The sequence below is a fragment of the Neofelis nebulosa genome, chromosome 4 (assembly GCF_028018385.1).
Source record: "Neofelis nebulosa isolate mNeoNeb1 chromosome 4, mNeoNeb1.pri, whole genome shotgun sequence".
NCBI lineage: Eukaryota > Metazoa > Chordata > Mammalia > Carnivora > Felidae > Neofelis > Neofelis nebulosa.
Window position 1 is genome coordinate 29,037,340 of NC_080785.1, and position 21,749 is coordinate 29,059,088.

Here is a 21,749-nt window from a genome sequence, read left to right on the forward strand (position 1 = left end):
GAAGAGTGAGATACCATAGAAGCCCTAAGAAGAGTTTTCAAGCGGGAAGAAGTGATTAACTCTTTCAGGTCCTGTTGAGAGGTCTACAAAACTGAGACTGAAAAGTATCTGTTGAGTTTAGTAATGTGGAGGCTATTGATAATCACAGCAAGCACACTTGGGGTGGACTGAAGAGATGGAAGCCAGATTGGCGTGAGTAAGAATGCAGTCAGTGGATGTAGACAGCTCTTTTGAGTAGTTCGGCTGTGAAAATGAAAGTGAGGTAGGGCAGTGGTTTGATCGAGAAGAAGGTTAAGAAGGCCGCCTTTTTCTCTTTTGTAAAGATGACTTGGAAATGATTAAATGTTGGTGGCGCAGAAGACAAATAGAAGAGGACCACGTGATGTGTAAACTATTTTCTGTTGAACAGAATTCAGGCACAGGAGCCAAGTATCGAACAAAGAAGGACCACATGATGTGTAAACTTATGTGCTTGTGTGTTGCTTACTCTTCCACCATCGGTGGACTGACAACGATCACTGGTACTTCCACCAACTTGATCTTCGCTGAGCATTTCAATATGTAAGTAAAAGTTTTGAACTGTCGATTTGATAAAGAGCACACAACTTATGAAGGTGAGTCTTAACTGATTCAGAGAATTCAGGAACAGTGATTGCTATCCTGAGTTAACTCTCCTTCGTTTTTGTTTTTTTGTTTTTTTTTAATGTTTATTTATCTGTTTGACAAAGAGAGAGGACACACACAGCAGGGGAGGACCAGAGAGAGAAAGGATAAAAGAGAATCCCAAGTGGACTCTGTGCTGTTAGCACTGAGCCCAATGTGGAGCTTGACCCCACGAACTGTGAGATCATTCCCTGAGCCAAAATCAAGAGTCAGACACTTAACTGACTGAGCCACCCAGGTGCCCCTACTCTCCTTTGTTTTTTATCAGGACATCAGGACATCTGCCCTTCTACTAAGAGCTAAATATGTAGGGCACAGTGAATCAGTAGGTGCCCACAGATTCCCCAAGCAAGCTCAGAAGAGATAACTCCTGGCTAACCATTCTAGCCAAATGGGGAAAACATTTATCATTACAAATAATACTGCAAATGATAGTTAACAAAAGCGAATAGGGATTATTTGCAGAGGAAAATTTTTGTAGGGCTTGGGAACTAGCATTTGAACTTGAAAGATGAGTGGTGAGCAAAGGTGCTAATTACAGAAGTCTTACCTAGAATTCAAAAATAGTTGAAGGATGGGGCAGTTGCAAGAAATGGCAGTAATAAAGTATTCTAAGGACAGATACATGACTCTAAATATAAGTCTGCAACTGTGATGTTAATCCATTGCAGAACATGGGGAATATGTGAGTAGAGTCAGATAACTTGGATGCAAAATTCCACAATTTTCAGGGGTGCCGAGGTGGCTCAGTCAGTTACGTGTCAGACTCTTAATTTCGGCTCAGGTCATGATCTCATGTGAGATCAAGCTCCACATTGGGCTCTGCGCTGACAGCATGGGATGTGCTTGGTATTCTCTCTCTCTGCCTCTACCCATGCTGGTGCATGCTCTCTTGTCTCTCTTTCTCAAAATAAATAAATAAACTTTTTTTTAAATTCCACAATCTGGGGCACTTGGGTGGCTCAATTGGTTAAGCGTCCAACTTCAGCTCAGGTCATGATCTAGCGGCTTGTGAGTTTGAGCCCTGCATCGGGCTCTGTGCTGACAGCTCAGAGTATGGAGCCTGCTTCAGATTCTCTGTCTCCCTCTCTCTCTGCTCCTCCGCCACTCACACTCTGTCTCTCTCTCTCTCTCTCTCTCTCTCTCTCAAAAATAAATAAACAATAAAAAAAAATTTTAATTCCACAATTTTCAGTCACTTACTTTATGAATTTGAAGAATAAAAAGTGCATTACTCTCCCCAAGACTTAATTTTACCTATCGAAAATAGTCACAGTTCAGATGATTATTGTGAGAATTAAATGAATTATACTATGTAAAAATACTTGACAATATTTGTAAGAGCTATTGTAAGAACTATTGAAAAATAGTTTGAAAGTCCATGCTTTTATGTGAGGCCTCAAATTGATTCTACACCCAAGGTATATTTTCAAGTACTAATAGGACAGATAATTGTCAGAGTTCCAGCAAGTTGGGCAGCATTAAGGATGCTCTGGAAAAGGATTTAGCTCTTTTCACAGAAAAATTCAGGTTCAGAATCAGGAAAATTACATACTTCAAAGCAGATTCACAGATTTTATAAACTTTCTGAAATTATTTGCAAAATGTTGTACCTGCATAGCTTTTCCAAGAAATCCAAGATTCAAGAAAATGTCACACTCCATTCTAAAAAGAACAAGAACTTGTGTGCAAAGAACAGTGGCAGGGCGGTTTAGGACAAGCTACCACAGACCTCCGTGTGTATTTGTTGTTTCTCTGATTACACATGCGTCATGTATACTCCCAACAGCCAACTTAGAAACAAACTTCTAAAAGGCATTTGGTTTATAAGTGGGAGACTTCTGAAATTCGCCATCTCAGAAAGGACTTACCCAATGTATCCCCTAATTTAAGACAGGAAATGTACTTGATCTCTTTCTGAAAATTAGACTACTGTCCTTTCTCATTAATTCCCCAAGAAGGTTCCACATTATAGTCTTCTCTGTAAATCTCTTTTTCTAAAAATTTAGACCAGAATTTTATCATTTTATTCTTGGTGTTAGAGAACTGCTAGCCTCTACCATTCCCATGAAATTGATGGTGTTAAAGTAAAGTAATCTATGCTGAATTTGCCATTGGTCTGTAGTCTTGCACAATGTATCAACCAAATTTTCTTTTACTTAACTGTTCCCTTGTCATTTGCAATGACAGATTGAGAGCATTGTAGCACTTTGAGCAAAATGTTTCGGTAACTATTTTCCCTAATTATCTAATCTTCTAATTCTCCTAGTCATGGGAATTTGGCCAAAGATTCTTTAAATTTAGAAAATGCTTAACATGTACTTTGAAATTTGGCGACGTTTTGTCTTCAAAAGTTTACTTTAACATTAGGAATTATACACAAAAAGAAAGAAACTCAGAGTACCCCTTCTTGATAGAAAATACTAGAATAGAGGGGAAAAACAACCTTATGTGAAAAAATATAATTGATATTATTAAACAAACTAGATATTTAACTTTTTCTTAAATATTGGCCCTAAAAGACAACAGCATCTCAAAGCAACAATGGAATGAAATGCATTCACTTTCTTTAGGAAAAGTTCCAGAAACTTAAAACTACAGGGAAAAAAAAAGAATTTATATTCTTTGCCCAGATCTTTGGAAACAGACAGAAATTGCCCTTTATTTTCAAATCCACTACAATAATGCCACCTTTTCCTCTTGACACCGCTTGCCATCTTTTTTAAAGCAATACCAACAGTGATTTTGTGCAATTTAATTTTGGATCTGGCCCAGCTCCAAAGGTGCATGAATCCTAAGAATCAATGATTTCCTACCATTTACTTCTAGAGAAAGGTACCATCTTACAAACAATGGGAAGAGGGAATGGATAACACATTTCAAAGCCTTTATCTCTCCATCTATCACTTACAGATACAAAATATATTTATATGTATTTTATATATTCATATAAATATATTTATATTTATATATACATATATATACATATATAGTGTCTTTTATTCTCTTTGCACAAAGAATGGAAGAACAATGAATTCTGAGAAAGCTAAATTTCATTCAGTGCAAATAAAACAAACCTTTATTCCTTCACTCTTCAGTCAACAAACATTAGTTGAGGACTGACAATGTGCAAGGCACTGTTTTGAATTCTTCTGGAGAATGCAAAAAATAAAACTTGTCAGGAAACTTCGAAATTCCATCTGGTTTTCTAGACAAAACATGCATATGTGAAAACCGTTAAAATTTTTAAAACATGATAACATTTGGTTTTGACATATAGGAGAGAAGTTAGGTGACATGTATTGAATTCGTGTCAGAAATTTTACATACGTTTTAGTGCACACATACTCTATATATCCTTGCTGTGAAGGTGGCATATACTGGGGAGTAAAGCATAGGCTCTAGACTTAAAATGTCTGTGTTGAAATCCCAGTTCTTCCATTTACAAACGAGGTGATCTTGGACAGACTACTCTCTTTAAGCTTGTTACCTTCCCAGAGAAATGGGGATGATAATAAGGTCTCTCTCTTAGAGAGTTGTTTAGAGTTTTACAATAAATAAATAAATAACACTTTAATAAGTGCCTAGCACAGAGCATATGCTCTGTAAATGTTTGTTATTATTACTAGAGTCAAGAAAGTGGATGTTTGTATAGCAGACTGAGGTCCAAACCAAGATCATTCAAACCCCCGTCTGTCTCCCTAAACAATTACCTCCCTAGAAACATAATTGAACGTTCACTCTAACAGAGGAGTGTAGCTGTGTGCATGGCCAGGATCATTAGAGAAAACTTGTCTATACAGCATCACCCAATCTTAAAAGAGGTAAATAGCATGTTTATGAAGAAAATGAATGCAAATAATTCATAAAACCAAAACACAAAAAGTTTGTAATCATGTTTTTAGGGAGGCAGTGAAATAATCTGTGTATTTTTTGGCACTGTTTAGAACAGCAGTGTGCAGATTGATTGGCATTCTAAGAGTCTGAGGATAGAAGACCAATTAGGAGTCTATTGCCAAAGTGTTAACAGACGATAAGGGCAAAACTAAGCTAGTTGTGAAGTGATAGGATTTAGATTCAGGACACTGTATGTACAGACAGGAAGAGTGAGTAATTAGGTGTGAGGATTTAAGGGCAAGGAGGGGTTAGGGCAACTCTGGGAATTTTTGCCAATATAGATAGATAGGTAGTGATGCCATGAATTTCTCGGTTCATTGGAGAAATTAATAAATTTGATTTTAGATGTATTAACATGGCCTGCTAGGACCCTATCCACAAGATTTTCAGTAGTCATTTGCAAATGCATCGTTGAAGTTAGTTTAAAATCTGAGGGCTGGCGCATCTGGGTGGTTCAGTCGGTTGAGTGTCCGATTTTGGCTCAGGTCAGGATCTCCTGGTTCGTGGGTTCGAGCCTCACTTCGGGCCTGCTTCAGATTCTGTGTCTCCCTGTCTCTCTTCCTTTCCCCTGCTTGCACTCTGTCTCTCTCTCTTACTCAAAAATAAATAAACATTTAAAAAAATTTTAATTTGAGGGATATATATACATACATATATATACGTATATATATATACACACACACACACACATACATACACACACACACAGAAATTAAAATCTTGGATGTAGAAATGGTTACAAAGTGAGAAAAAAGTTAAAAGAATCAAGACATGGATAGACTCTTGGGTAGTGTTGACAAAAAAGATGCGAAAAGTTTATCAGAGTAGGTGGAGAACCAGGAGCATGTGGTGTTTTGAAAGCCAAATAAGACCATTTTCAAAGTGGAGGATGACTCAGGAACAAGCAGTGTGGTAGAAGGGTCAAGGAGGAGGATGGCTAAGAAAAGGCTTGGTTCTTATCAGTGTCCCTCAAGAAGACACAAGGGAGGGAGGACCAAATTTAGACTGCAGAGAGTTAAGATGTGAGTAAATAGTGGGGAGGGGAAAGCAGCTAACTTAAATGGTTCTTTCAAGTTTGACAAAGCAAAGAAAAAAAGAACAAGCATGGTGTGACCAGAGGCAGAGAGTTCTCTTGGAACAAGGGAGATGTCAGTTTTGTTTTACACTCAGGAGAAGGAAACTGTAAAAGAGATGTGTGACATTTTGAAAAAGAGAGAGGAGAAGATTGATGGGCCAAGAGTCAGGTAGAAGCAGAATGGAATTAGAAACAAGAGTCGAAATGTTAGTCTTGGAAAAGAAGTACACATCCTCTTGAGTAATAATGAGGGCTAAGAAGAGAAAAAGTGAAGACAGAGGAATTTCAGAGCGTGTGTACAGTTCTCTCCTTTCACAGATGAGGAAACTGAGGCTCAGAGACTTTAAGCAATTGATGATCACTAGTCAATGGAAGAACAGCCAGATGAAGACAGATGGCCCAAGGCCCAGGGCTCTTTCTACTCTGCAGTCTCACTGCCTCACAGACCATATTATGTGAGGGTGCCAAGATGGCAAAATTCTAAAAACACAAGTTTGCTGCCAGTAGCAAGAAAAACTACATCAGTCTTCACATTCATGGGTGGCGTTTCTTTTTTTTTTTTTAAATGTAAGCGTGCCAACATAGCAAGTGTCATTTGAAATAGTTGCAAAGCTAAGTGTGTGGCTAGTTAGACTGAACCATTCCCTTGTGGTCATGAGCTGATGTATAGTTTGGGAGGTGATTTTCAGAATAATAGTAACCAGATGAAGCTAATTCCCTAACTCAACTATAAAGTGTGCCGTTTTTTGGCATTCTTAATCTGAATCTAGCACCAGTGGTACCTAAATTCTGGCTCCTCTGTGATTAATTCACCATTATCCTTAACTAATCCTTGGAATAGAGCATTCTGGAAGTATTCTTTGGTCTTCCTACTTCCTGTTACTACCTTACAGGTTTGTGAGATTTTTATTAGCTCCTCTGTTAGGTAAATCCTGGTTGATCAGCATTCTCTGCCTGGCCCTCATTCCATTCTGCTCCACTGACAATACTTCCGGTCATCACCCAATCTCCTCCTTCCCTGACAATTATTGTTAATATCTACCACCTTGTAATTAACCCATTTCCTCCTACTCCGGTTCTTGAAAGGCCTGCCAACTGTGTCAATTTCTTTCTCTACTTGTGTGGATGCTCTTTCATCTGAAACTCTGTTCAGTTACTCCTGTACCACCATTCCCATCTCCTCTGATCATAAACTGTATTCACATCTCTATAAACGTGTCTCATCTACATTTATGCATAACCATCACCCCTGATGATTTTCAGACTTATAGAGTCTGAATGAATCATTGTCTTATTCTTTTAGCACACAAGGGGCGCAGGTAGATGATCGATAATCATCAGCTGAGATGAACTCTACCAAGACATAAATGAAGTGCTTATTGTTCTTGGGAATCATCTCAATAACTAAATAATTTTTTGATATTAAAATTATGCTACTGAGGGAATATTATTAGAGGCAATTGCTGCTGTCATAGCAAACTAGTTTTGATGCATCAATATTATTTAACAAATAGAACAGCTATTAGTTAAACCCAAAACGCAAATCTACCAGATGAAAATGGAAGTAAAATTTCATAACTTGTTGATTATCAAAGAATATTATTCAGCTTGTGGGTGTCAGCTGTGTAATATGTGGGTGTACAAAGAGCATGGAAGGAACTTTTATTGTGAACAATTAGCACAGTCGTTGTTACTAATTACATATTAAATTTTAACTACTGTGGGTTCACAAACTAAGAAATTGTAAAATAAATGTGTTTATAGGCGCCCTAAATTCAAATGTGTTTATTGGTACCCACCTTCCTAACCTTTCTTGTTGGCTAATTATAGAGGGAGAAGGTAAACCGGTTACCTAACAATAGCTAACTTCAAAAGTTACCATGATTTTTTCCTGGAGAATTGAGCAATTATATTTCTCAGAAATAAGTTCTCTGGCAAGTACCATAGAAGAAATTTGGGTATTGCAGAGTTTGCACTCAGACCTTGGCTCAGATTTCAATCTTGCCATATATTAGCTTAACTTCTGCTAACATCATCAGTTTCTTCCTCTGAATAATGGGGGTGATACTAGAACTTATTACTGTGAGGATTAAGTGGGATAATGCATGCTTGGCTCTTAGCAAGAGGGCCTGGCACATAGGAAATTGCCAATAATGCTAGCAGTTGATGCTGTTTATTTTACTTTTGCTATTCCTATTAGAAATATAAGCTTGGTTCATGAATAACAAGTAGTTAATATTTGAAAAGAAATGTCTGCAAATATACCAATACAGAACTGAAAAGTGGCTTTGACTCAAATAATCAAAGCAGTCATTAATCAAAAGGACTACAATCAGCATGGACACAGTGTATAGTGCTCTAAAGGCCCAAATTTGTTTCAAGGCTGTAAATTTCCACAAGTACATCCATTCTTTTGAGACAATTTCTGTGTATTTCATTAGAATTAATGCTATTCATCATTTTGTAGTTGGGCATGAGAACTGCAACAACAACACTATCTTCCTGAGTTTCAACAATGATGGGCACACAGGCTTCAGGTCAAAGCACATCTCTGTTATGGTGAAATCATTTCTATGGTGTTCTAAAATGTCCTTAGACATAAAGTTTGTGCCCTGGCTTATGGATATCTTGCAGTATATATGGAATTTTCTATTTTCACCTGGGAACTGGAGTTGAGGACACTATGCCTTAATGAAAAGACATTGTATTTTAAACCCCCCTTCTGGGTTGAAAATTCTGCTTGACTGTACAATCTGTGACCTTGAACAATCCATTTAACCTTATGAGACGTAGTGTCTTCCTGTGTAAAATGGATATATAATGCTTTCCTCACAGGATTTGTGTTAGAATGAAATGTGCTTAGCTCATCTGCTCATTCCTAAACCTCTGCCTGACCTCTAGATGCCCCAGGGTGCGTTCCCTCTTCCTCTTATCTCCATTTACTCCTGAAATTATCACGCCCATTTCTGTGGTTTACAATATCACCTGTATGTTGGCAACGACCTCTTTTCTATCTCTAACTGCCCGCTGCTCTCATTTTCAGACTCATCTATCTAACTGCCCATCCAACATGACCACTTGGAAAACTAAAGGACGTCTTCGATTAACATGCCCACAGCAGCATTTTTTTTTAATTTTTTTTTTTTAACATTTATTTATTTTTGAGACAGAGAGAGACAGAGCATGAACAGGGGAGGGGCAGAGAGAGAGGGAGACACAGAATCTGAAACAGGCTCCAGGCTCTGAGCTGTCAGCACAGAGCCGGACGCGGGGCTCGAACTCACGGACTGCGAGATCGTGACCTGAGCCGAAGTCGGACGCTCAACCGACCAAGCCACCCAGGCGCCCCCACAGCAGCATTTTTGACCCTCCATTCCCTTACCCATCTGCCAACCTGTTCTCTCCTCAGACTTCATTTCAATAAATGGCACCTTTTCCTCATTCCTCCACATTTTGTCCCAAATATGTTTAAAATCAATTGTCTTCTCATCTTCACTGCTATCAATCTGACTTCAGCTAAAATCTACTCTATTTCCCATTCTACCCTACTCCTCTGCCAAACTTCTTTTGTCTTCTAATAAATTTCCCTGTGTATTTGGTTTATATTGCTACTTTACACATTACCATTAACTTAACCGGCCTAAAACTGCATGAATTTGTGACCTCATAATTTCGGTGGGTCAGGAGTCTAGGCACAGATTAGCTGAGAACCTTGCTTAGGATCTCACCAGGCTAAAAATCAAGGTGACAGCTGGACCTCTAATCTCCACAGAAGGTTAGAGCCCTATTCCAAGATCATTCAGGTTACTGGCCTGAACGGAGTTCCCTGTGGTTGAATTACTGACGTGCCCATTTTATTGCTAACTTTTGGCGTGGGGTCACTCTCAACTTCTAGAAGCTACCTCTAGGTCCTTGACACATGGCCCCTTCCTCTGGCAATAGGAAAGCTTGCTTCTTTAGGCCAGCAGGAAAGGTTCTCTTTTAAGGGTTCACCTGATTAAGTCAGATCCACCCAAAATAATCTCCCTTTTGATTAACTCAAAAATTAATGGGGACCTTGATTACCACTGCAAAATCCCTTCACTTTTTCCATAAAAGAACCTAATCACAGGAATGAAATCCCACCTTATATGCAAGTTCTTCCCACACAGAAGAGAGAAGATTATACAAAACATGTATACCAGGCACAGAAATCTTGTGGGTCATTTTGGAGTTCTGCCTACTACAACTTGGCTTCCACTCTTGTTGCCTTCAATCTTGAGGATCCATCTAACCAACATGCCTTACGTAAATAACAAATTTACATAGACTTAAAGTTAGATCATGTCACTAACTTATTTATTATGTTCCAATTACTCCTGATTACGTTTATGCTAAAATTCAAATTCCTTCTGAGGGCCTACAAGGTGTTACATGATCTGATTGCTGTTGGCTACTTCTTGGGCTTTATTTCATGCCACTAACTTTAGCTCACTACCCACAGCCACACTAGCCTTCTGATCCTCAAACATTCTGCACTCATTCCTACCTCAGGGCCTTTGTACTTGCTATTTCCTCTGTCTGAGGGTGGGGGGCAGGTAACTATTTCCCAGCTATTTACAGGACTGGCTCCTTCTTGCCATTTAGATCTCATTTCAGATATCACCCTCTTTAACCACACTATGTAAAACTTTTTCCTCTCCCTAGTAATTTTCTATTACATTATTTTGTTATATTTTCTGATTGTTTTCATGCTTACCTATTTACTGTCTGTGCTCCTCATTTCAATGTAAGGTTTATGGGGGCACCTGGGTGGCTCAGTCTGTTAAGCCTCCAACTCGATTTCGTCTCAGGTCAGGATCTCACAATTGGTGAGATCTAGCCCCGAGTCAGACAGTGCTGACAGTGCAAAGCCTGCTTGGGATTTCCCCTCTCTCCCTCTCTCACTGCTCCTCCCCCACTTTCTCTCTCTCTCTCTCTCTCTCTCTCTCTCTCTCTCTCTTTCTCAAAATGAATACATAAACTTAAAAAATGTTTAAAAAATGTAAACTTTATGAAAGGCTATCTTACATCCATCTAATTCACCACGATATCCCCAATATTTAGAAGAGTGCCTGGTACATGGTAGATACTCAAAGTGTTGGGTAAAAGTAAAGGTAAAAGTAATTCGTTCTATCAGAATGAATTGTACTTAACATAGTTCATGATATTTATTTTAGGCAGATACTTGCAGTCACTTCACTTTACAGGGCATGAGGAAGTGGGAAAAGAAAAAGTGAAAAACTAATCCTTCACAGTATGCCACTCATTCCATTATCACTTAAAGTATTCACTGGAAATATAAGTATAAAGGTTATGATCATGGAGGACACTGTCCTGTGTGGTGTTCACTTCCTTAATACTAAAGAAAAAAAGCAAAAAGAAAACAGAATTTAGCTTTTTTAGGCTTTCATTTACTAAATGAACTACCTCCCTCCAGGCAAAAATTCTGAAAAGGCCCTCGTCAATTAAACAAATTTTATTTAAAAAAATTTTTTTATACATTTATTTACTTTTTTTTTTAATATATGAAATTTATTGTCAAATTGGTTTCCATCCAACACCCAGTGCTCATCCCAACAGGTGCCCTCCTCAATACCCATCATCCACCCGCCCCTCCCTCCCACCCCCCATCAACCCTCAGTTTGTTCTCAGTTTTTAACAGTCTCTTATGCTCTCTCCCACTCTAACCTCTTTTTTTTTTTTTTCCTTCCCCTCCCCCATGGGTTTCTGTTAAGTTTCTCAGGATCCACATAAGAGTGAACACATGTGATATCTGTCTTTCTCTGTATGGCTTATTTCACTTAGCATCACACTCTCCAGTTCCATCCACGTTGCTACAAAGGGCCAGATTTCATTCTTTCTCATTGCCACGTAGTACTCCATTGTGTATATAAACCACAATTTCTTTATCCATTCATCAGTTGATGGACATTTAGGCTCTTTCCATAATTTGGCTATTGTTGAGAGTGCTGCTATAAACATTGGGGTACAAGTGCCCTATGCATCAGTACTCCTGTATCCCTTGGGTAAATTCCTAGCAGTGCTACTGCTGGGTCATAGGGTAGGTCTATTTTTAATTTTTGAGGAACCTCCACACTGTTTTCCAGAGCGGCTGCACCAGTCTGCATTCCCACCAACAGTGCAAGAGGGTTCCCGTTTCTCCACATCCTCGCCAGCATCTATAGTCTCCTGATTTGTTCATTTTGGCCACTCTGACTGGCGTGAGGTGATATCTGAGTGTGGTTTTGATTTGTAGTTCCCTGATGAGGAACGATGTTGAGCATCTTTTCATGTGCCTGTTGGCCATCCGGATGTCTTCTTTAGAGAAGTGTCTATTCATGTTTTCTGCCCATTTCTTCCTTGGATTATTTGTTTTTCGGGTGTGGAGTTTGGTGACCTCTTTATAGATTTTGGATACTAGCCCTTTGTCCGATATGTCATTTGCAAATATCTTTTCCCATTCCGTTGGTTGCCTTTTAGTTTTGTTGATTGTTTCCTTTGCTGTGCAGAAGCTTTTTATCTTCATGAGGTCCCAATAGTTCATTTTTGCTTTTGATAGAGAGAGAGCACAAGTGGGGGAGGGGCAGAGAGAGAGGGAGACACAGAATCCAAAGCAGGCTCCAGGCTCTCTGAGCGTGAGCACAGAGCCCGACGCGGGCTCAAACTCACAAACCGTGAGATCATGACCTGAACCGAAGTCGGATGCTTAACTGACTGAGCCACCCAGGCGCCCCCAGTTAAATTTTAGAGGACTGAGTAAGGAGAACAATATAGCCTGATTTCAAAGTATGAGCTACAGATGGTGAGAGATGAAATGGGGTTTGGGGTGCTGGTTTGAACCTAATTCTAGCAGCATTTCTAAATGCCTTTAGGCTGAACAGAATAGCATAAGCCATCAACCTGTAATCCAAGTCTAATAAACTGATGAGAAATAAGAATAGGCCTTTTCCTCCTTATTGAATTTTCCAACTGAAGACAGCAAACATTTTTAGCAATTCTTAGTAGAAGCTCATGGACATGATACAGCATTTTTCCATTCATCAATTCTCTGTATTCTGTAGCATTTCTTACTTACCCTTGGTCATTTCTAATTGCATAAATGTGTAAGCTAAGCTCTGGATCTCTTCATGGTAGATAATGATCATCCCAATCTAGGATCTAGAGCAATTTCTTTATAACCTCAAAGTAATGGTAGAAAACACTGGAAATCTAGAGTTTTAAAAACCCATTCTTTTTTTTTTTTTTTTAAGTCTTTGCATTACTTAGCAACCATCTTAAAATAGAGGAGACACTTTATAAAGTAGAAAAATATGGCTTATGTTGATGGCTATAGTGTGAAACATTTCATTTATTTACATGACCTTTTTTAAATGGAAAAATACAAAGCGTGATTTAAATAGAACAAGAATATAAAAGTCTATCATTTCTATAAAGTTCTCTATATTTTATCATTTCAAAAATAATAAAAATAGGTTAACAGTGTCTTTATTGCTTCTGTGTGTTTTCTGTACTTCCCAAAGTTCCAAAGTCACTGTGTCAAGAAAAAAAGCAAAGAAACTATTTCTCAAATTTCCTGTTTTTCCCTCCTCTGTCATAAAATAGATAACTATGTGAGAATTAACTTGGGATTTATACTACATTTTTGAAGAATAAATGTAAGGTTACCAAAGAAAGTGTGCTTGTCTCTGACTCCTCCCCTCCCCCAACTTTTTTTATTATTGTTTTGTGGTTATGTGGATTGAAAAGCTGAAAATAACTAGGAGAAATAAAGGAAGAGCTCATGTTTTCCACAGAACTTTTAGTCATTTTTATCTGGTCCAGATTTATTCTGTTTGGCTGAGCCCTAAAGCACTGTCTAATTCTAAGAAGGGCCTGGCAAGATGGTTGTAGTTTCTTCAGGGCAGACAGAAGAGAGGGGAAGTGGCTATAGAAGACAATATGGATGGATCAGAGTCCCTTCCTAAGTGCCTGGGATGCCAGCTACCAATTTAGGTTCCATGAAGTTAATTTTCATCTGTTCCCAAGTCTGTTTGTGTTTCCTCGCTCACATACCGATGATTCGAGTGCTAAGAACCAGGCACATATACCCATGCATACCCATTTCTTGTGCATTTAGTGAGTGTGGACACTGTGCCAGCTTTCCCAAGCACTTCTTACACATTGAACAAAGGGAACAAAAATCATAACATACCCACCCTTGCTTGTGAGGGAAGCAGCAATAATCACAGAGTTACAGATTCAGGACAAGAGGTAAGAGGTAAAACCAACTGCTGTATATAATGATGAGAAGGTTCCACGCCTTCCCTCTTGACTGGGAGCATGGCAAAGACGTGAGGTGTTGCTTCCCGGAGGACCATCAGAAAGGATTCCCTTTACACTCCCGTGAACACTTTTCTGTCTTTTCACACAGGCGTTACCCTGAATGTCGTTGCATTAACTTTGGATCCTGGTTTATGCTTTCCTTCCCGGCAGCTATTATTATTCTATTCTTGTCCTGGATCTGGCTTCAGTGGCTTTTCCTAGGATTCAAGTAAGTAAATATTCCATGTTGATCGGATAACTAAAGGTGTCTCGGTTCCCAGTTCTCAGCTGCTCACCCAGTGCCCTTTCACCCATTTCGTGCACACGGAGTCTCTGAATTTCTCTTCCTTACAAAGCTGATGCACATGAGCACATATTTTAAGGATAAGCTAAAACATTATCTAAACAGTGTTGGCTGTGGAGGAGAGTTTGTAAAAAGCAAATCTATCTTGGTCTCCTTTGAATCCTAAGCTAATAATTTATTAATCAGCTGGAAGGGCATAAGGAACTTGTGGTAAGGACCCAGTCCAGCTTGTTAAAGTGGAATTTCAAGAAGTTTTGTCCCTCCTTTTTGTTTAATGTGGGGATTTCCTCTGGTTACCTAGTCACTTTAAACTATAGCATGCAATATTCCTGCTTCATCTTGGCACCAAAATTAGTACATCCTTGAAAAAATCACATAAAGACGTGAGAGTGTGCCCTGTGGAAAGAATGTTAGATTATGAATCAGGAGACCAGGGATAAAGACTGTGGCTTCTCACAGTCCACATGAGTGATCTTTCTCAGTCTCCATGTTTTCAACTGTAAAATGATGGAATTTCATTGGATTATCAGTAAGATCACTTCCAACACTGCAATTGTAACGCATATGGGTCCAAGGTGAACACCTAGAAGTCAAGGTGAGAAACACTGATCAAGAAAGAGCCACTAAAATGTCAAATACACATATTCAAGGAAAATTTGCCAATAATGCCTTGGCTGGACTGAAGCTGGTAGTTCATAAGTACCAATGAGTTACAATACTTAAATGACAGCCAGCATTTAAAATTATGAAGGACTCCACAGCAAAATCTAAATATATATATAAATATATATATATATATATATATATATATGTATGTAAATATATATATATATATAAATATATATATATATTTATATTTTTATGTATTTATATATATTTATATTTATATTTATATATATTTATATATAACAGTACTCCACAAAGAAAGGGGAAATGGCTATAAATCAAACCCTGAGAATTTTTTTCCTGAAAAAACAAAACAATTGAAATTCATTTTTATCGGCTATTTAAATCTCAAGGACCTATGAACAAAACAACGTGTTATCTACTAAGCAGGTGAGACTGAAGTCACCTATCTGTGCTTCCTTTGAAAAGCAAAGCACTGTGTCCATGTGGTGGTCCGTGCCCATGCCCAAATTTTCCAAGCCTAGTCACCTAAGGACTCATATTCTTCCCTCTCCATTTCCTCTTCCTGATTTTTCTCCAGAACTGCCACAGTTTTGTTAGTAGTGGGAAGATGATACTGATGATTTAAAAAACAAAAAACAAAAAAACAACAAAAAAAAAACAACTGTTTGTCCAGATTGTGGGAACAGCGTGTGGCAGTTCTCCTGCTGAAGCAAATGTGTGGAATGTCACTGACTTCAGCAGGTGGGCATCAGTGGGGAGAAGCCAGCTGCATACTAAATGCCCCTTCCTGGAAATCCAAGCCTCTGGGGGTCTATTCAGTTGCACAGGTAGCAATTCAAGATGCAAAGGACAGGAATCCCAACTAAGGGAGAAAGCACCCCGTCACAGACCCATAGTTGTTTCTTCTTTGTTGGTATATATCATGACTTTATAAAAAATGTATGCAACCATTGTCATTATTATGGAATGGCCTACCCTGTATAAAGGAGAAATTAAGAAAATAAAGGGCAGATGTATTGAAAGGTGTTCTCAGTGAGGACAAAAATCCTGTGTAGTGCATACATTAGGCAAAAGTCCATAAATCATGACCGGTGACATATCTAAGGAGTCCCGTTGCTGTCCGCTATCGGTTAGACATTACACAACTTCACACTCCGGCCAATTTTTCAGTGTCCATTTCAGTCAGTCGGGGTCTTCACTTCCAAAGGTTTTAGATCAACAAACGGAAATTATCAGCCACTCCCCTGGCAGGCCACCCTACATTCTGGTTAGCGTGTTGGCTGTTAACACAGTTAACTCACCCATTATAAATGATCCCAGCATACTTGGGAAGAGAGGCTCATCTATCAGTGCCGCTGAACTTATTTAAATGAAGAGGTTGATGCATTGTCGTATGCTTCATCAGTTCCTTTGTGAAGGCATTAACCTTCTTTGTAGCAAAGCCAATATGGCGTTGGACTTAACTATTTATAGTCCCCAACCAAAGAGACCAAATACATATACAGTCTACTGGCCGGAAAACATTTTTTAGGGAGACTTGCCTCTTTTTTTAATTCTACTTTTCTGTTCTACAGATGGATCTCAAGGTGGTTCAGGATCAATTTCTTATAATAGTAGTATTTATATTGTCACAAGGGGTAAAATTTCAAGACCAGCACTAGTCAGTAATTTAGTTGAGATTATGAACATTAAATATTATCTCATTGATCTTAAGCATAACAACATCCATCTCATGTTCAGGGGTTGGAATGTGTGCAGGAGAATGATTATGAAAGTGTAGGATGGATGATTTAAGAATTGAGGAAACTCGGGGTGCCTGGGTGGCTCAGTCAGTTAAGCATCCGACTTTGGCTCAGGTCATGATCTCAGGGTCTGTGGGTTTGAGCCCTGCATCTAGCTCTGTGCTTACAGCTCAGAGCCTGGAGCCTGTTTCAGATTCTGTGTCTCCCTCTGTCTCTACCCCTCCCCCACTTATTCTCTCTCTCTCTCTCTCTCTCTCTCTCTCTCTCTCTCTCTCTCTCAAAAACAAGCATTAAACGAAATTTTTTAATTAAAAAAAAAAAAGAATTGAGGAAACTCGGCTCCTTCAAAGGGAATAATAGTCCAAACAAGTCTGAGTGACAGAGCTACAGAAATAAATAAATAAATAAATAAATAAATAAATAAATAAATAAAATGTCTTTGTGTGATAGCTGTCTTCACACCGCCTCAGTCTTCCAGCTTCCTCCCTCATATACATCCATGTTCAGCCCAGCAATTTTACAGAAGAATATGCTCCTGTGCTCGTTCTTCTCCTAAAATTGCTTTCACTGACGTCTGATTGACCTACAAAAAACCATAGATATTTGATATATACAACGTGTTTGGAGATAAGTGTACACCCATGAACCATCATCAATGTGAAGGCCAAAAACTTTTCCATCACCTCCAAGTTTCCTTTTGTCCCTGTGCTTTTTCTTTTTTTCTCCCTTTTGTGGTAAAAGCACTTAACATAAGATCTGCCCTCTCAGTGAATTTTTAAGTATACAATACAGTATTGTGAATCATAGGCCTTATTTTGTGCAGTAAATCTCTAGAACTTATTTATTTTTCATAAGGGAAACTTTGTACCCTTTGACTAACACCTCCCCATTGCCCTCTCCTTCCATTCCCTGGCAAACACCATTTTACTCTCTGCTTTTATGTGTTTGACTATTTTGGATTCTGCATTTCTGTAAGATCATACAGTATTTGTTTTTCTGCATCTGGCTTATTTCACTTAGCAGAATGTCCCCGAGTCCATCTGTCTTACTACAAATGGCAGGATTTCCTTCTTTGAGGCTGAATAATATTCCATTGTATGTATAAGCCACTGTTTCTTTTTTTTAATACCACTTTTACTTTACCTACTTGTTTGTCAGTGGACATCTGAGTTGTTTCCATGTCTTGACCATTGTGAATAATGGTTCAGTGAACATGTGAGTGCAGGTATCTGGTCAAGGTCCAGATTTCAATTCCTTTGGATTTACACTCAGAAATGCCTTCCCTACTGCACATAATGTAATCTAACTCACCTACTCATAGACCTTCCAAAAGGTAGTCCATAAGAATCTAGCCATTTGCTCATTTTTTTATTCCTCTGGAGGGATTTTTTTTTTTTTTTTAATCTAGGCCCTAGAGCAGTACTTCACCAAAAAAAAAAAAAAAAGTTTTGAAGACCCTGGACTTCGAGAAAGAAAAATTAGCCACAGGGGAAGGTATCACTAAAGTCAACAGCTGAAAGAAATAGGCACGGGCAGTTACTATTGGCAATAGTTGAAAAACTATCTAGTAGATTCTATTAGAACATAAGAGGTCAAGAATCTTATAGGAAAAAAAAAAAATGGAACCAAGTTGTTTTCATTCTGAGAATAGATCTAGTTCAGACTCCGCTCATGATCACGGTACGTGACTTCGCTGCCCTAGTGTATGACCCGAGTTTAGTATATTTTGTGAAAACTGATGGATCTGACAACCAGCTGTCTCAATTTGACCAAGGTACTGTTGAGTTGATGAGTCGAGTGTTTGTTTTACATGCCAGTTATATGTACAGTGTTGAGAGTCGCTGTACCAAAGGGAACATCTATGACACTGCCCCTGCCTTCAAACAATTGGTTATCTCACTAGTGAGATAAAACCTACACATGTGCAACAATTAACAGTCAAGATAGACAAGACATAGATTAAAATCTATAACAATCAGGTATATAAAAAAGCGTTAAATTAGAGATGAGCGTCTCATGGCAAAATTCCAAGGGTACAGAGGTAGAAACAGAGGTAGAAAAGGAAGAGATCAGGGGAAGATGTGTGAAAATGGGGAACAAAAATTAAGTCTCGCAAATTGAGAAAACCAGGCAAAAGAGGAAAAAGGGGAGAGGACATTCAAAGAAGGTGATGGAGGTATAGGCACCAAGACAGATTTCTGTTATTGGCCGGGAGATCCGTATTTTATAAAGCTTTCACACAAATCTCTTCTATGAAGGGAGAATTCTTTGCTTAACAAGTTTATTCTTTTCAGTTTTAAGGAGATGTTCAAATGTGGCAAGACCAAAACAGTCAAGCAAAAAGCCTGTGCTGAGGTGATTAAACAAGAATACCAAAAACTTGGGCCAATAAGGTAAGAAGCACCTGCACGCAGACGCACAAGCAAACACACTCATGCTCACACAGGTGCATACTGTTTATACTGCAAGTATTCGTGCAAAGGGAAACAGGCACATAATAGTTTATAATGTGTTTAGGACACCTAATAAGGGCCTTGAATATGCTAGCCCTTGTAAATAGATCTCAACATGACAAAATACATACTTTTAGCTCACTGAAATTTACCAGGTAGAATCAAAGGAAGCCGAAGACTCCATAGAGGAGTGGAGTCCTTTTCTAACTGTGCTGATTCTCTCAGATTGTTGACACATAATCATCTGGTTTTTACAGCGTTTAGCGTTCTGCTAAGATTACTCTGGCAATAGCTCAGGGAGTTTCTACGAATGTCCTGACTGAGAAAATAAATGAAATGATGGGAATTTTTGCACAGGTATCAGGAAATTGTGACCTTGGTCCTCTTCATTGTGATGGCTCTGCTATGGTTTAGCCGAGATCCTGGGTTTGTTCCCGGTTGGTCTGCACTTTTTTCCAAGTAAGCATTACATATTATGTTTGTCAAACCTTCCTGGTTTTTGTTTTTTGGTTTTTTTTTTCTGGTTTTCTCCTAAGTGGTTCCTATAACTCTATAAGATTATATGAGACTTTTTCCCCCCTTCCTTTCCACTGAAAAGATTTAATTCTAATCTTTTCAGGAAAAAAAATAAGAAATGAAATTTAAGGTAAGACTGCAGATAAGATAATGATATATTCTGTAACTAAAAGTCAGGCTCCTTTAGGCAAAGCTATTCCCAGCCTTACAAAATTAGAAATATAATCTGTAGGAAAGCCATGATCTGTGGTGGTTTGGAGTGCAGACTGTGGAGCCTCACTGCTTGAGGTGTATTCTGGATCTTCCACTTTGGGCAAGCCACTTATATCTCAGTTCCTTCATCTGTGAAATAAGGCTAATAACAGCACTTAGAATAGCGCTGCCCTACTCTATACTGACCGTGCAGAGCCTGCTTGGGATTCTCTCTCTCCCTCTTTCTCTGCCCTCCCCTGCTCGCTCTCTCTCTCTCTCTCTCTTTCTCTCTCTCAAAATAAATAACATAAACTTTAAAAAAAAAAAAAAAGAGTAGTGCTGCCCTTACTCCCTACAGAAATGCAATATTTATTATTAAGTGAGATAAATGCCACTCCATCCTTGTGAATAACCTGAGATGGATCGCTTCTCGGCCTTTCGGCTAAGATCAAGTGTAATAACCTCATATGGATTCATATTCTGTGATTTTTGCCAACTTATTTTTTTTTACTCAGGTCAGTATCTTGTCTTTTTTTTTCTAATTATGTTCCTTTTTTATACTAGTTCACTATAAATCCATCCCTACCCCTATTTTTTAGATAAAGAATTCCTGAGTAAGTAATAAGACTGATTTTACAAACTAATGTTAGCAGCTGGGTCGAGTTAATTTCATCTCGCAGTGTCTTATAGACCAGCAGTCCTGCTGAGTCATACAAAGTCACGGGGAGGATGATAGCGTAATTTTCTGAATTAAGGGCCATCCTATGTGTCAATATAAATACTTTGGTTTTGAAATGTATGTTCCCAATCTTTCACTGAAGTACTCTGCTTCCTAAATTGAGCAGATCTCCGATGATGACTTCCTGTCTCACATCCCGCAGCAAGAATCCATGTCTCTGGGGACAGAAAGCAAAATTGTTTTAGTTAAAGGTGTTCTGCTGACATGGAATAAAGAGGTCCTTCTCTTCTTGAATAGAGACTTCTGGCAATATAGGCATTCGCAACATTTTTTAAAGGTGCGAGGTCTGTGTGCAAATTCCTAGTGAACATACAAGTGCAGCAGTGTGCTGCGGTAGCGTGTTTCAAAGGATCGGCTTCAGCTTGATAAACTTTTTGTTTAGGACTAAAGCTTTTCACTTTGAGAAGTCTAAACAAAAGCAGCATCCTGTTATTCATAGCAAGCTATCATTTAACAGTTTGATTATTACTTTTTAGTTTTGTAATAGGTTGTAAACCAACGTAAAAAGTGAGTTTCCTTTTCAAAATTCCACTCCTATTAACCTAAGTAGGGAGAGTCTTCTCTAAACACTAGTGTGTAAACACTAAATGAAATCAGATAGTAGCTAATAAAAACCAGGAAGAAATCCCAGTATGAATTCAGCGTAATAAGTTTCTAACTTCTGTTCTTTATAGGAAGAAAGTGTAATTCAGAAGATATTTTGTTTGCAGCAGGAAGAGAGTATATTTACTATGGTCAGGTGTTCGTGTTATGTAGAATTCTGAGAGAAAACAATAGGAAAAGGAACAAAGGTTTGAGAGGAGAAGGAATTTGAAGATATAGGTCTAATTGACTTTGATTCATAAATCGCCAAAGCAAATAAAATTTGTGTAAGCTTAATATTTTGTAATACTGAGACAACCTTAGTTCATAATCAAGTAACAATAAAATGAAAATAAACAAGTACTGAAATGATAATGGTTTTAAAAGTCTTCGGGAACACAATTACCTCAATATTTATGGCTTGATTTTATGTAAAGTATATTCTGTAGAATATATTTGTAATATAGAGATTTTAAGCATTTAGAATTTCCAAAGCTAGGATGATATATCAAGATTTATAGCTACCACCTAATGTTTTCATTCCATCTGTTTGAACCTGGACTGAATTCAATGTGTCTTTTCATATAAAACAAAATCAGATTACATGATGCCTGACCTAATTTGGTAAAATTAC

The 21,749-nt window shown here is 38.3% G+C and overlaps 1 protein-coding gene across 2 annotated transcripts in view; it reads left to right on the plus strand.

The window, feature by feature from the left end:
* SLC13A1 (solute carrier family 13 member 1) overlaps positions 1 to 21,749 on the plus strand; it is a 143,135-nt gene that overhangs the window by 65,890 nt on the left and 55,496 nt on the right. For both annotated transcript variants that reach the window (XM_058724441.1, XM_058724442.1), the window contains exons 7-10: positions 410 to 561; positions 14,067 to 14,186; positions 18,928 to 19,026; positions 19,444 to 19,545. In XM_058724441.1, coding sequence (XP_058580424.1) covers positions 410 to 561; positions 14,067 to 14,186; positions 18,928 to 19,026; positions 19,444 to 19,545 — 473 coding nt within the window. The remainder of the gene's footprint in view (positions 1 to 409; positions 562 to 14,066; positions 14,187 to 18,927; positions 19,027 to 19,443; positions 19,546 to 21,749) is intronic.